Source organism: Poromitra crassiceps (genome assembly GCF_964638095.1).
Source record: "Poromitra crassiceps genome assembly, chromosome: 5".
Classification (NCBI taxonomy): Eukaryota; Metazoa; Chordata; class Actinopteri; order Beryciformes; family Melamphaidae; genus Poromitra; species Poromitra crassiceps.
The window spans coordinates 62,283,309-62,299,821 of NC_139642.1; the positions used below are offsets into that span (position 1 = coordinate 62,283,309).

Genomic DNA, 16,513 nt, shown 5'->3' on the forward strand with positions numbered 1-16,513 from the left:
CTGCACAGATAGTGTACCACTTCCTCCTCACCACCACGGAGAGGAGGAAGAAGGTGCCCACTCGACCCAACAAACTAGGTCCTACGAACTAGGTAACGTTCTAGGTCCGACTGACGGATTCTGCATGAATGTGGCGCAACCCAGGTCCCAAAGACACAGCAACACTCAAGCTCCGAGCCGAGGTCAGATCAAGCAGACTGACGAGCCCTAAGAAACATCTGTCCAACGGGTTTGAATGGCGCCTAACCAGGGCCTCCAAAACCGGGACAGACCCACTTGAAGGACAGAGGAACACATTGCAGTGTGCAGCCTCTTAGCTCCCAGCAGGGAAGAAACCTCCGGAGAAGATGGTGGAAGACCGACGTGTCGTCCACACAACAGAGGGGAAGGGAACGTAGACGCAAACACCTCGTCTGGAGATTACGTCAGCCCACCGGAGGAAAGAGAGAACGGAGCTACTTGAACAGTTTGAGATCCATGTTCCTCTCACGATACCGCCTGAGATAGTATTTGAACGGTTTACACTGACTTCAAGACAGTTTCAATTATTTTTCGGGATGGTTCCGGGGCAGCGATGTCATTCTGCTGCTGCTGTTGTTTTGGTAAAAGGAATGCAAAAGTAGTGTAATAAGTAACGAGTTACTCTATACAGACAGTAATATTGTAAAGTAACGTATTACTTTCAAATGAAAGTAACTAGTAATATGTAGTATATTACATTTTGAAAGTGACTTGCCCAACACTGCCCCTCTCCCCCTCCCCTCCACTGTCCATCTCTCACCATGCATGTTTCTAAATGAATGAGTGAGCAGAGCTAAGCTCAGACCTGGGGCTTGAGCTGCTCTTTAACTGTTTCTGCAGGGTGGACTCAGGCAAGTCTTGCCTGCAATGCACGAGTGAACACTGTGTGTGTGTGTGTGTGTGTGTGTGTGTGTGTGTGTGTGTGTGTGTGTGTGTGTGTGTGTGTGTGTGTGTGTGTGTGGTGGGGGGGTCTGGGTAATGCTTACTTGCACGAGTGAACACTATGTGTGTGTGTGTGGGGTGGGGGGGACACTATGTGTGTGTGTGTGTGTGTGTGTGTGTGTGTGTGTGTGTGTGTGGGGTGGGGAGGACACAGCTTATCCATCTGTGGACCAAGAGGAGAAGCTCTGCTTCTTGTCAGACGTCAGGACAGGAGACTCACAATGTGCATCTAAAGCAGGACTATTTGTTGTGTTCTTTAATCTTATTATTTCACTTGATATGATTCTTTATCCGTCTTTGATCTGCCTTCTATTGATGTAAAACACTTTGAGCTGCATGCTGTGTATGAAAGGTGCTCTACATGTACCAATAAAGCTGATTATTATTATTATCAGTTATTACACCACTTTGTTGAATACTCAATGCTGATTGTTCAATTCCGGTATTCTGCGTTCTGTTATTTCTGCTATGAATAACCGTTCATATCGTTCACGACACCCTGTGGAAAACCTGACATTACAACATCAGAAAACACCATGGATGGTTTTTCTAATATTTGAATATATTTGGAGAGCACATACGTTGTGATTCAAGTAAGTCTAATTTTAAGAAGGCTGCAGAGTTCACGTTTAGAATCTAATGGACAATTTTTTTCAGCAGAGACAATAAAATCATTTGTATATCAATAAATAATTTTTGAAGACACTTTTTGTCAAATGTTTTGAGAAAAAAAGGAAAGGAAACAATCAAAATTACAATTAGAAAAAAAAAAAGGATAGTTTTACCAGGCTACAGCAAGTCATCATTATTGCAAAAATAAGCGTGGGGGTCTTGAAACAGCCTGAATTGGTTCATTTGTTACCTGATCTATTACATCTCAAAGCATCTGTGTGAACAGAAAGCAGACCAATCAATCAATGTGTGGCTGGATAAGATATATCTGCATGTGGTTCCGGTCCTGTATTGATGGATGAACATACTGGACCTGGTGTCACATGACTCTGAAACAGCATCAGAATCCCCACGAGTCACATCTGATACCAGAGCATGTGGACAGACAGACACCAGATACCACAGCATGGCACATCTCTCTAAAGGCCACTATGGATTATATTGATATTTTGTCAGGTGACCTAAAAAGCTAAAGTGTGCGTCCAGACTGTTCAGTAGAGAAAAAAAAATACGTATTTAATTTAATTTAATTAACTCGACAACATAAACATTTAGATTGCCCCTAGCTTACTTCCTGCTGCCGTGTTTGCTAATACAAAAGCTGACAGGAAATAAACTAGGTTTCAAATTAAGCAATAATAAGCCCCAAGAGGCCGTGGCATGCCATGACACCTCTTAGCTGTTGAACACCTCTTAACTGTTGTAAACTCAGTTAACTCACTGTAAAGCACAGCCTCCCCCGCCCCCCAAAGGGCATTTCTTGTGTCTGACTTTATGGCATTTCTGTGTTTTCAGAGCTCATTTGATTCCACTGTGAAAAATCACATTTGCATTTTATGAATCTAGCGATGGAATTAAAGTTCTTGAGGTAGAAATCAAATGAATTCAAAGTCTTTTCCCATAAGCTGATATATATATATATATACTGATATATCACATATCACTGACATCCTTCTCTGCATTATTGATGCCGTGCAAATCAGCTCCAGCACAGTGAGCAGTCAGAGAGCCTTCAGAGAAAAGCCCCCACCTCAGTTTGACATGCTGTCTGTGTGTGTGTGTGTGTGTGTGTGTGTGTGTGTGTGTGTGTGTGTGTGTGTGTGTGCGCGCGCGCGCGTGTGTTCATACTGTAATAACACTTGAGACTGAACTGAACACAGTGGCGAGAGGAAGCATCTGGGCACGTTGACATGAAACATGAAAGACATCTGAGCACCGTAATAATCGTACAATGATACATGATAGAGCAATTAACACTTAAACGTTTTCTGAAAATCATGTAAACAAAAACACATTCATGCTTCAAAAGTCATAAGGTCCAGGTTTGTGAAGATGATCCTGCTGAACACTCATTTCCACTTTTGTTAACCACAGCCTTTATTTCCTGCATTTAACCCAAATCCCCGATAACTAAAAGCCCATTCACTTTCCCCTTATGAACTGAAGTGCTGCTTCTGGACTCATTCCTGCGATACTTTCTTTAATAAGTAGCCATGTAATAAGTGGGGTCATGTACAGCGAGCCACTCATGATTGCAAAGTAAACCCTGACGCGTTAGCTTCTTGTTTATGTTGACTCAACAAAAGCACCTGTACCCCTTTCTTTCAAACCCAGATGGGAGCGCTTCTTACCTTTGTTGTAGAAGTACTTGTGGTAGTAGCAGGCTCCCTGGTCCGCGTGTTCGATGGCGTAGCGCTGCGTCACGTCCTGAGGGAATGCTTGGCTGTCCTCCAGAACACAAACTCCTGCGTTGGTGCAGCGGCTGCCGATCGGCGACTCGACGACGGAGGAGCCGTGGATCCCTGCGTTCGGCGCGGTCAAAGCCACGCCCCCCTCCCCCTCCCCTCCGGTCTCGTTGCGGTAGAAAGGGCAGCTGAGCACCAGGCCGTTGCTCTTCCCGTCTCCGGCGTCCGCGTCGGCTCCGTCCTCGCAGCTTCCGGCCGGCGGCTCCGAGGTGGCATGCGTCCTGCTGCGGCCCGCGGCCTCGCTGATTCTGAAGAGGACGCTCTGGACGTCGTAGTGCGAGAAGCACTTCTGATAGGGCGCGCAGCCGGCGCCGTAGCGGGCGTCGTGCCGCTCCGTGTCGCACTTTGCGCTCCTCAGTCTGCGGAAGATGGAGGTTTCCGTTTTTTCCGACTTCCCCCGCTGCACCTGAGAGCGCTCTCTGTCGCGGCTGTAGAAGAGAGAGCTGTCCACGCAGTCGTAGCCCGGCGACGTGCAGACGATGTCGCCGCGGGCGATCTGTGCAGCGGTCTGGAGGCTCGGGGAGAGCGAGGCGTTGAATCGGAGAGGCTCCGGGAAGCTGTGCGGGGGCGCGCTGGGCTTCTCCGCACGCTCTGCCCTCAGCGTGGCCTCAAAACCTTCACCGGACGACGAACCCTGCCGCTCCAGAGACGACGTGCTGCCGTACTCTCGTCGCAAAGTGGCGCCCGTGTTGGGATTGATGGAGGTGCAGTCCATGTCTTCAGCTCCCAGGTCACTGACGGTGACCTCACTGTTGCTCCTCTTCATCCTGGACAGACTCCTCATCGGCGTGTGTCTCAGAAGGTCACACAGCAGCACAGGGTGTCTGCCCTCTGGGAACTCCGAGCCGGACTCTTCCTGGCTCTTCTTCAGCAGCGCTCCGGGACGTACTGCGGGCGGTCCGGTCTGGAAGGTGGGCACCAGGCTGTCGTACCGCGGGGGCGGGCCCGCCTCCCACACGTTGCTCCGCTGAGGCCGCTCGGACACCCGAGCTCGGACGCCCATCTTGGGCATGGCGGGTGCTCCCGGTACGGTAGAGACGGGCGGACCCATGCTCTTCGGACCTTTAAAGTTCTTGCTAAACAAATTCTCTGACTGCATCCAGTTGATGTTCCGGTTACTCCACTAAAATCCGGGCTGTCTTCTGGTTTGAGGACCAAATCCTGCAGGAAGACGACGTCCGGCCCTGAAGTTCATGTCTCCAGTTTCCTCCAGCTGCTGAGAGACACACAGCCAGAAGGTTTGAAATTCCATTGGATGCCAGCTGATAAAGCAGATGCTAGGCAGCGGGGCATCCTGTTAGATGAAGCTCAGTACATCCACACTGGACTCTTCTGTGGAACCAGATCTGAAAAACACAAAGCAAAACAGATTTCAACCATTTTGATGAAATGGTGTACATCTGTACATCAAGGTGTAGATCTTAATACAAACTTTAAAAAGGTGCTGATAAAAGAATGCAGACCGTTGCAAAGTCCAATGACTGTTTGCATCCTTTAACAGACAAATGTACTGCTGCTAGGGTTGTCAAAAGTATCGATACTGAAAATTGTAATCGGATACAATACTCATTTGCAACAGGTATCGATAGTATCGAAAATATCAATACTAAAACATTTAAATGGATACAATACTCATTTGCAACAGTTTTGATACAATCAGTGCTTTATTGTAATGAAAAATCACTGATTTTCCCCTCCCTATCATTGGGTATCTGTTGCTTCAACAAGCTAAACGTGTTCTGATGGCTAGAGCTGGGTTAATCTGCTGTCTAAGTTTAAAGTTTGAGTCTAGATTATGGAGAAGTGTGCGTCTGTCCGTCCATCTGTCTAACTTTATTTGTATGCCTCTTGATGTGTCATCATCCCCCCTTCCCGTGGTATCAAAAATGGTATCGAGTATCGATATTTTCCTGGGTATCGGTATCGAAGTAGAAATTCTAGTATCGTGAAATCCCTAACTGCTGCTTTTCAATATATTTTTCAAGCCATGCTTTTGTTAATATTTACATTTACATTCATTTGAAGTGTTACTGTGAAGCAGAAGTTCCACCTCAGATTTGAGCCTGCAGCTTCTGTGTGTGTGTGTGTGTGTCTGTGCATGCGTGTGTATGTGTGTCCGTGCATGTGTGTGTGTGCGTGTGCGTGTGTGTGTGTGTGTGTGTGTGTGTGTGTCGTGTGTGTGTGTGTGTGTGTGTGTGTATGTGTGTGTGGTGTGTGCGTGTGCGTGTGCGTGTGTGTGTGTGTGTGTGTGTCGCGTGTGTGTGCGTGTGTGTGTGTGTGTGTGTGTTGGCTGTGGTCCAAACAGGCGCCCTGCACCTCCTTACATGGCTACAATCTCCAACCTGCCAACTGCTCTATGCTGGGCACTTAATTAATCATGAGTTTACAGAGAGGTCTGTTAAAATGTGTTGAGAAACGACTTAAAAATGTTGTTTACCAAACTACGAGTTACATCACAATGAAAAGATTGTTTTCACAAACGAGGACCACAATGGAAATAAGTCTCCTGGACTTCGTTGTGTGTGAATTCCTCGACAATATTATACTGGTGTATCTGGGCTTCTATTCCTAATATGTATTTTAACATTATGTCAAATACAATTCATTCACTCCTTCATTCAACTAAAACTTCAAAGATTAGTCATACAGGAAGTTATCACAATGTGAGTCTGGAAGGGAATCTCATATTGCTACACGGAGGTACAACCGACCTCACACTGAGTAAAGTGTGGACGGTGTGTTTGATTTGGGGGGCGAGGGCAGGCCAATCCTCACTTATAGGCAGCCTGGGGATGTATTTTGGAGAGGAGATGGAGAAATTGTTGAGGTGGAATGAGGAAAATGCTAAATTTGTAGGGAAATTCTTCGTATTCGATCGCACACATCTTGATCGCAAAACCACAGGTGATTATAATCAAATAGCAGGTGATTTATTGTCAATGTCATTAAATGACAACATTGGCCAATGACAATACACAATACTTACTGGCCAATGACAATACACAATACTTACTGGCCAATGACAATACACAATACTTACTGGCCAATGACAATACACAATACTATGACATAACCCTAACCCAACGGATGACTCGTGAGGGCTCAGAGTGTCTAATCTGTCTGAACTAGGGCTGCCACGATTAGTCGACTAGTCGCGATGACGTCGATGACCAAAATCATCGCCGATCATTGGTTCCATTTCCATTCCACGTAGTAGTGCCCTAATTTTATTTTGCATTATTCATTCAATGGATAGTACATATTTCATTGCACTATATGTTTTCAATTTCAATGTGTACGATTTTGTTATATATATTACATTTATTACATGCAAGTACATTGATGCCAGAAATAAATATGCTGCTACATGCTCTAAACTTTAAAGTTAATTAAAAGATGATTTTTGAGTGAATTATCATCTTAATTATTAATTAATTAATTCTTTATTTTTAGTTGGCACATGCTTAAAACAACTTGAAGCTAAATTTAGAAGCTGATGATAGCTAAATCAGAGCGATTGAGTAATTGTGCGATAAGCTGCAATTTATGATCCAATTAGTCGACTAATCGTTAAAATAATCGGTGACTAGTCGACTATCAAAATAATAATTTGTGGCAGCCCTAATCTGAACCAATCTCACTCTCCTCATGCCTAACCTAACCAATGGAGGCTCACGCCAGCAGCCGAGCATGGGCGCCTGCCTGGCCAATCCCGGCCGAGCATGGGCGCCTGCCTGACCAATCGTAGCACTTGAATCCTGGCTGTGCAGGGCGGGTCCTGTCAAGAAAAGCAGCGGGATCCATCAAAGCGCCTTGCAGACTGTTTGTGTGAGTGAGCAGCTGTAGGGGGCGGCCATGCTAAACCCTGTCGACTCATATCAGCTGTTCAGAGAAATCACAGCCAAGACACACACACACGCGTGCGCACACACACACACACGAGCACGCGCGCGCACGCGCACACACACACACACACACGCGCGCACGCACACACACACACGAGCACGCGCACGCACGCACGCACACACACACACAGTGAAACACATCACGAACAAAATGTCACGTGTCATTTTCAGTCAGTGTATAATCAAATTTGTGTTCAAATACATCTGTGCAGCGTGTTGTCTGTGTGTGTGTGTACACGCGCATTTGTGCATGTTTGTGTGTGTGTTTGTGTGTGTGTGTGTGTGTGTGTGTGTCTGTGTGGAATGTCAGTAGTTAAAATGAGGAGTGTCAACCCCCCGCCGCACAACACACACACACACACACACACACACACACACACACACACACACACACACACCTCCCCCGCAACACACACACACACACCCAAACCACAGTCACAAACACACACAGTGTTCCCACAGTCATCTGCCAAATGGTGCACAGCAACATCAACATTCTGCTGTGTGCTTTGACGGGGGGGGGGGGGGGGGGAGGGGCATTGTGATCACTGTTCTTCACACCAGGAGACAAAAATGGCCGTCACACATGCCCCCACCCCCACCCCACACACTCACACACACACACACACACACACACACACACACACACACACACACACACACACACACACACACACACACACACACACACACACACACCATCAATGGGGTCACAGCAATATTGTTCATGCATTTTCAGGGTGCTGTGACCTCTGACCTCTCACTCAGAATGTGTGCTGTCTGTTTAAAACCCCTTTTAGATTGGATTGTGGTATCCACATGGCCCAAAACCCCAGTGGGATCCACATGGCCCAAAACCCCAGTGGGATCCACCAACTAGCGGCTTTTTCTTTGTTCTAAAAGTGACAAAGGCGTTAGTGACAGACAGCCGATTAGACACACCTCCAAATGAGATGAGCCGTGTATATAGAAGAGTGGAGTTGCAGCAAAATGGACAGTTTGTGTTGTCCTTTGAAACTTATGACACTTTCTAAATGTTTTTTAAAGTATTATTGGTAGAAAGACCCGTCTATAATGTCCAATGATGCACTGAGAATACCAGCAGCACGCTCTCATATTATGGCAGCAAGTGGGCAGATGTGCAGAGTAACAGGACTTGGACACGCCTCTAAAGTGCACTAACGTCAGGCGCTAATTGCCGAGTGCAACCGATATGTTCCCAGCTCACTCCTTTTAATTATCACCAACGACTTCCTGCTACAGTCATCACACCCATGATTATATCTCACTTGATGAGAACACTTCCTGTGTGTGTGTGTGTGTGTGTGTGTGTGTGTGTGTGTGTGTGTGTGTGCGTGCGTGCGTGCGTGTGTGTGTGTGTGTGTGGGGGGGGGGGGGGGGGCGGTGGTGACTCAGACATGTCTGGTCGTTATCTGCTGGATGATCTGAGGCCAGTGAGGTCAATGTGACTCCCTCTTCAACTCCCATTGCTTTTTTATTACGGTACCAGTATTATAACTCACACTGCTGTAAATAATATCACATAACATTATCTCACGTCTTACTCAATAGTACTTCTGACAAATATCATAGGCTATGGCACATATTCTGTCTGCTCTGTATCAACACAGATCCCTGCTAGAGCACGACCTATATATCGGTCCACCGATATTATCGGCCGATAACGATATATCGGTATCGGCCGATATTTTTTTATTTTGTATTTTTTAAGTTACAGACAGCATGTTGTGTAGATTTGATCTTTTTTTCTTAACTCAAAGTTATATTTTATATTTGTTGTTGTTGTTGTTTTTTGTATTTCTAGTTATTTATCATTATTAAATTCCCAGTGAAGTTTACTGTTTCATTGCATTGATGTCAATTTGGACAATAAAGTGTATTGATAAACTGCAAAATATCCTGCCTACATTACATATCTCAAGTCATGTCAACTCATATCTTTGTCAAGTGTTTGATATTTGAGGGATCATTACAAAGAAATTGTGTAATATAATGTGTATACCGTATATAATATAAGAATATCAGATGATATATCGATATCGGAATTTTTTTACTCTCCAATATCTAATCCCTGCTGTCTGCTCTATATCAACACAGAAGTCTACCGTCGGCCATGTTGCTCAATCTTCAACACGTTGCTACAATGACGCATCATGATCCTGCTGTGAAGTGATGCAGAAACATCCAGAGGATCCAGTCTGTTGACACATCAGAGCGACCTGACACACCTTCACAAAGCAACAAGTAACAGCATGTTTACCTCAGTCACTTTGTCACATTGTCATCATGTGACAATATTTTGATCATGTGCTGCTGTCACTCAAAGGGCAGCAGGGACCTTGTTGGTCCACCCGCTCTCCCTCCCAACTCGTCAGACACTGATGTTTGGTCAGGAGGACTAGGGGGGCATTTCTCTCAAAAATGCTATTTGAAATCCGCTGGGAACTATTCCACCATTCTCCTCCCCCGCCTGCCTGAAACAACAGCTAGCTAGCTAGCATGTTGTGGGAGTTCTATAGAAGTCTATTGGACTACCCTGCATGTTGTGGTAGTTCTATAGAAGTCTATTGGACTACCCTGCATGTTGTGGGAGTTATATAGAAGTCTATTGGACTACCCTGCACGTTGTGGGAGTTCTATAGAAGTCTATTGGACTACCCTGCATGTTGTGGGAGTTCTATAGAAGTCTATTGGACTACCCTGCATCTTGTGGGAGTTCTATAGAAGTCTATTGGACTACCCTGCACATTGTGGGAGTTCTATAGAAGTCTATTGGACTACCCTGCATGTTGTGGGAGTTCTATAGAAGTCTATTGGACTACCCTGCACATTGTGGGAGTTCTATAGAAGTCTATTGGACTACCCTGCATGTTGTAGGAGTTCTATAAAAGTCTATTGGACTACCCTGCATGTTGTGGGAGTTCTATTGAAGTCTATTGGACTACCCTGCATGTTGTGGGAGTTCTATAGAAGTCTATTGGACTACCCTGCATGTTGTGGGAGTTCTATAAAAGTCTATTGGACTACCCTGCATGTTGTGGGAGTTATATAGAAGTCTATTGGACTACCCTGCATGTTGTGGGAGTTCTATAGAAGTCTATTGGACTACCCTGCATGTTGTGGGAGTTCTATAAAAGTCTATTGGACTACCCTGCATGTTGTGGGAGTTCTATAGAAGTCTATTGGACTACCCTGCATGTTGTGGGAGTTCTATAGAAGTCTATTGGACTACCCTGCATGTTGTGGGAGTTCTATAGAAGTCTATTGGACTACCCTGCATGTTGTGGGAGTTATATAGAAGTCTATTGGACTACCCTGCATGTTGTGGGAGTTCTATAGAAGTCTATTGGACTACCCTGCATGTTGTGGGAGTTCTATAGAAGTCTATTGGACTACCCTGCACATTGTGGGAGTTCTATAGAAGTCTATTGGACTACCCTGCACGTTGTGGGAGTTCTATAGAAGTCTATTGGACTACCCTGCACGTTGTGGGAGTTCTATAGAAGTCTATTGGACTACCCTGCATGTTGTGGGAGTTCTATAGAAGTCTATTGGACTACCCTGCATGTTGTGGGAGTTCTATAGAAGTCTATTGGACTACCCTGCATGTTGTGGGAGTTCTATAGAAGTCTATTGGACTACCCTGCACATTGTGGGAGTTCTATACAGTAGAAGTCTATTGGACTACCCTGCATGTTGTGGGAGTTCTATAGAAGTCTATTGGACTACCCTGCATGTTGTGGGAGTTCTATAGAAGTCTATTGGACTACCCTGCATGTTGTGGGAGTTCTAGAGAAGTATATTGGACTACCCTGCACATTGTGGGAGTTCTATAGAAGTCTATTGGACTACCCTGCATGTTGGAAAATGATGATAAAGGGGTAGCCAGTGTGTTAATAAGCGACACCAAGGGGTCCTGACCAAACGTCAGTATTTGACGAGTCGGGGGGGGGGCGGGTTGTTTTGGAATGAAATGCTGATGTCAGCGTTGTCATGACGACTTTGGCGTCTTGGCAACCGACTGGCGGCTCGACAGCTCTAATAACACGGCTGTGTTTGTTTGGCCGGCTGTGTTCACTGACTGCAGCATCCTCACTTTGTTCACATGCAGATTAATAGCTTTTGCACACCAAGTCCGTATTTTCGTCCGAAATTGACGCACACACAAAAAAGAATACGACATAATTTGTGTCAAACAACATTGACACACTGAGTCCGACAATTACGTCCGTCATTTAAGTTTTCGGACGAGCTTCGATTTTCTGCGTTTTTCGCATCAGTCAATAGATTTTTGCGAGCTGGGACCCGTCTGTGTTTTCAGATGACGGATTAAAAAACACGCATACGAAAACAATCGGACTGTGTGTGCAAAGACCTTAAGAGTTATGGCTATAGTATAGATTTGCCCCTCCCGAGAATCGGGGGAGATATCTGGACCCGAGTCTTGGTCAGAACTGAAGTTCGGCACAAAGTATCTGCTAATGTGAGCTGTGTACAGATCAAATCTGGACCCTCCAGAACCGTTCGAAGACGCATCAGAGCCGACCCGTACATTTCTAACCTGTCTGATATTTGCGAGTACCTGCATGGCGACATCACGTCATTATGCCTTTCAACCTTGGATAATACAACATTAACGTCCCAGCTGGGGCAGCTGACAGTAACTAGCCATTGCTAGTCACCGTAAACCTTCTTTAGCACTGGCTAGTATTAGCTACTACTAACATTATATTAACTAACAGATAGCCCAGTGGATCCCAACCCTTTTTGGCTTGTGAACCCACTTTGATGTCACAAAACTCTACTCTTTTTGCTAAAAATGTATTTGTTTGCGATCACATAATAGTTTGCATAATAAATGTTGAATTAGGCTATTTCATGTATATTATTGTGGATGGCAGCCAGAGGCAGAATAGCCAGGACGAGCCACAGATTAGTGCACAAAGCAAAGATTTTATTTTCCCAGGTCAGGATATGTACGGGTGAGCTTGTATTTACAAGGCTGCAAATTAATCATGAAGAAAAAAATACTCAAATTAAACAATGAATGATGAAAATAACAAGAGATAAGCTCAGTTCAGTTCAGCAGCATATCTCTGAACAGGCCACCTCCCTACTGAAGACTTTTCTATTAGGGTCACACATTATGGCTCTATCATGACAATTATGTATATTTATATTTTGTCATTTGGCTCAGTGATTGCTAACCTTTTTGTCTTGTGTACCCCCTCACTCATGATGATTCTCCTACATTTGTTCTATTAAAGGAGAATTTCGTTTTTTTACATCACGGTCCTCATTTCCAGCTTAAAATATGATGTTTTCTACCCCAAAATAGTTTTGGGTTCATTCGGATCCCCACAGAAGATTTGTCGCACCGAGTACACTCCTCAAACACTCAAACAGGCTAGAACGGGAGCCTGCGGGGCATGCTGCACGCGCTCTGTAAATGACACTTTTTCGGTCACATCGCGGTTCATTCTGGTTGTAAATATAATTATTTAGCTAATAGCTAAAAGCTAAGCTAACACCAACACAACAGTCAACGTTGATCTGCCCCGGATGGGTGGTTACAGTGCTCATCTTCTTCTGTGGTTTCTCTTCTTACCACACTTCTTCAGAGAAACCAGAAGAAGAAGATGAGCACTGTAACCGCATCCGGGGCAGATCGGAGCCGACTCTTTCGTTGTTGTTAGCTTAGCTTATAGCTATTAGCTAAATAATTATATTTACAACCAGAATGAACCGCGATGTGACCGAAAAAGTGTAATTTACAGAGCGCGTGCAGCATGCCCCGCAGGCTCCCGTTCTAGCCTGTTTGAGTGTTTGAGGAGTGTACTCGGTGCGACAAATCTTCTGTGGGGATCCGAATGAACCCAAAAGTATTTTGGGGTAGAAAACATCATATTTTAAGCTGGAAATGAGGACCGTGGTGTAAAAAACCGAAATTCTCCTTTAAACTCATATTAAACTTGTAGTAACTAACACAACTTTAATACAATTCTGACAGTTTACATGAAATGTAAACATAATGCCAAACATGGAAATGGTGGAAAATATTAAAAACAGTAAAAACTACAAATTTGAAGCCTTAACTCCAGGATGAATGCTTAACATTAGATCATTAATGATTGACGAGGCCTTTTCATTATGCTTTTATAATGGGGATTTTTGTTAAGTATGACACTGCACAAAAAATAAATCAAAATGAATGTTGCTGCCAATCTTTGACATATCGCCCCAAAACCCAACAACAACAAACAAACAAACAAAATGCAGGTTGCATTTATGGGATGGAAAATCATTCACTTTTGGTGTTTTTACACCATAAAAAACTGTCATGATGATGTAAACAAACTGACATTTAAAGGGCTTAAATTTTAATGAGGCCTTAAGTTACTATAAAATACACCCTCTCGCCACGCTATATCTATCTATCTATCTATTCACAGACAGACAGACAGACAGAGAGACAGACAGACAGACAGACAGAGACACACACACACACACATACACACACACACACACACACACACACACGCACACACACGAGCATTTACTCTCAAGTACTGTAGGCTACTCGAGTACAATTTAGATGCTACTTGTACAGTACTTATTTCCATTTCATGCTACTTTAAACTTCCACTCCACTAGCCTACATTTCACTCCACTAGCCTACATTTCACTCCACTAGCCTACATTTCAGAGGGAAATATTATACGTTCTACTCCACTACTGACAGCTACAGTACAGTAGTTAGTCAGTCTTCTTTGCAGATTTACATTATTAATACAACTTGTAAATCCAATTCAACTAATAAATGATGGTACATTTGAGGTTAAGCTACCCAGCAGTAGCTAATAACATGTGATTCTGAAATGGGTTATTCTTTTGCATAATGACTAGGCCTACTTTTACTCTTGCTATTTTAAATAGGCTATATTTTGATCATGCTAGCTTTGACTTAATTCATCACGTAGGACTTCTAGCCTAGCCGTGCACTTGTAACAGAGTAGTTCAACGGCGTTGGAAGCACGGTGCGGTGGGCGCTGCAGCACCCCCTGGTGGCAAGAGATGTAAAAAAAAAAAAAAAAAAAAAAAAAATTTTTTTTTTTTTTTTTTACAGTGCACCTGAACGCAACATGCAAAATACCCGCTGAATAAGTGTCCAAATGTTCATGTAATTCTGGCCAATACTCCACTTCTGTTATAACATTTCAGTCTGGAAGATATAATCTTTATGACTACCTTAAAAGGCTAAATGAATAGCTTAGAAAATGAATAGCACCGGGGGCCCATGGTACTATTAATCCGGCCCTGGATATATCGGAGGAATAGCAGGTAGGCTATCACTGTCCCTGAGTCCTGAGGGTAAATTGAGTAATGCTGCAGAGAAGAGGAGAAGACACTGAATAATGACATCACAACAGTAAAATCCTAATGTTAATTTAAAATGCAATATTCCTCTAAATATGGCTAAAAGTCCAAAAAGGGTGGGAGAGAGAATGAGGATTCCAACACAGCAGTGGGAGCAAGTGGTGACATGGAGGTGAGTGAGAAAAGGTGACTGAATAATGACACAACAGTCTAATCTTAATATTAATATTCCTCCTTCGCAGTGGCGGCCCCGAAACTTTGGAACGACCTGCCTTTGCACGTCAGGGAAGCCCCCACTCTGCTAGTGTTCAAAGCACGCCTCAAAACTCATTTTTATTCATTGGCTTTTTCAGCCTGAGTGTGTTAATCATTTTATGTGACACTTTGTTCTTTGTTCGTTGTTTTTGTACTGTATGATTGTGGTAGGCCTATGCTATTCGTTTTTGACTTGTACAGCACTTTGTTTTCAACCTTGTTGTTTTTAAACGTGCTTTATAAATAAAGTGGATTGGATTGGATTGGATAATCTGGCGACAAAGTGGCCAAATTTTTTGGCGCCCTGCGGGCGCCGTCAGCCGTCCCCCCCAATGTTGAATCCGTGACAGCACCCCCTACCTAAAAGTACTTCCAACGCCCCTGGAGTAGTTTCACACTGTGGTATGTAGGCTATCTATGGCTGCTGCTACTTCTACTCAAGTCTAAATCTGAATAGCCTACTTCTTCCACCACTGTGACTGCACTGCACAAACACGCACACACACACACACAGTTGAAGTTGAGTCTGTCCTACCTGACTTATATACTGATCCACGTCGAGTCGCTCGGTAGAACTCTCTGTAAACTCTCTGTCGGGAACTTTAAACGCTGCTTTCTGTTGTGTTGTTTCTCTCCTTGTGTGTTTCCTCGCTCCCAACCTCGCTCTCTCCGCCTTTGGCTCGGCTCGTGCTGCATTCAGGTGCTCCTCGTAAACTCTGCCTTCACACAGTCAGTCAGTGATAGGTAACCAGTGATAGGTGGACGGAGCAGAAATTCAACTACACATAAATAGCCTATTTGAATATCCAGTGTTGCTTCAAATCCCTTCACCTGCAGTGCCAGCTCTTGTATATTTAAATGTTTTATAACAAAATGTCTGGTAGAACGTGCACTTGAGAAAATGTGCATCACACACTTGATGTTTTAAACACTTTATTAACTTTTATGGCAGCTACAGTGGAAACACACACAGTAGGCTAATAGGCCTACATGTTTAGCCTAGCCTAGTACATAGCAAGCAGTCATAGTGTATGATATCAAATGCATCAGTTGTCGAACAAACATCATCTGACAACTTTGTCATTATTTTTCAGTGTGAGCGAAGTCATGATATTTCCCGCAGCCCATGAAGGCAGCGGTGATAGACAGCTCCGCCCCTTCAGCTCGAAACCATAAAGTCAATAAACAAGCAATAAACCTATATTAATATCCATAAGTTGACTACAGAGTATTCCTATGGGGACTTTATAATTATCAAAGTTTATTTGACATCATATGGTTTCTCTAGTATTCCTACAGTGAGAGTGTGGTGTTTGATTTTTGTTTGATTTCCTTCTGCAAAGCATGGCTTCTTCTTTGGTAGTTGGAGTTTTTTAATTAATGAAATAATGAATTAATGAATTAATGATCTTTTGAAACCAATTAAGGTCAGTTCGACATTTGAGCATGCGCAGTCTGCAGACTTTTCATCAGGAAGCCTGAAGTGATCAGGATCGATCTGGAGGAAAAGATCAATTGAAATGTTTGAGTTTTCTGCCATCTAGCGGCAGCTGGCGGGAGCGTTGCCTATTTTCT

At 44.1% G+C, this 16,513-nt stretch overlaps 1 protein-coding gene across 1 annotated transcript in view; it reads right to left on the reverse strand.

The window, feature by feature from the left end:
* The window catches only part of LOC310776680 (signal-induced proliferation-associated 1-like protein 2), a gene marked incomplete at both ends in the record, with an annotated part of 44,961 nt that extends 40,530 nt beyond the window's left edge, over positions 1-4,431 (reverse strand). Inside the window, one exon of the mRNA XM_083636840.1 lies at positions 3,267-4,431. Coding sequence (XP_083492966.1) covers positions 3,267-4,431 — 1,165 coding nt within the window. The remainder of the gene's footprint in view (positions 1-3,266) is intronic.
* Positions 4,432-16,513: the final 12,082 nt, after the last annotated feature.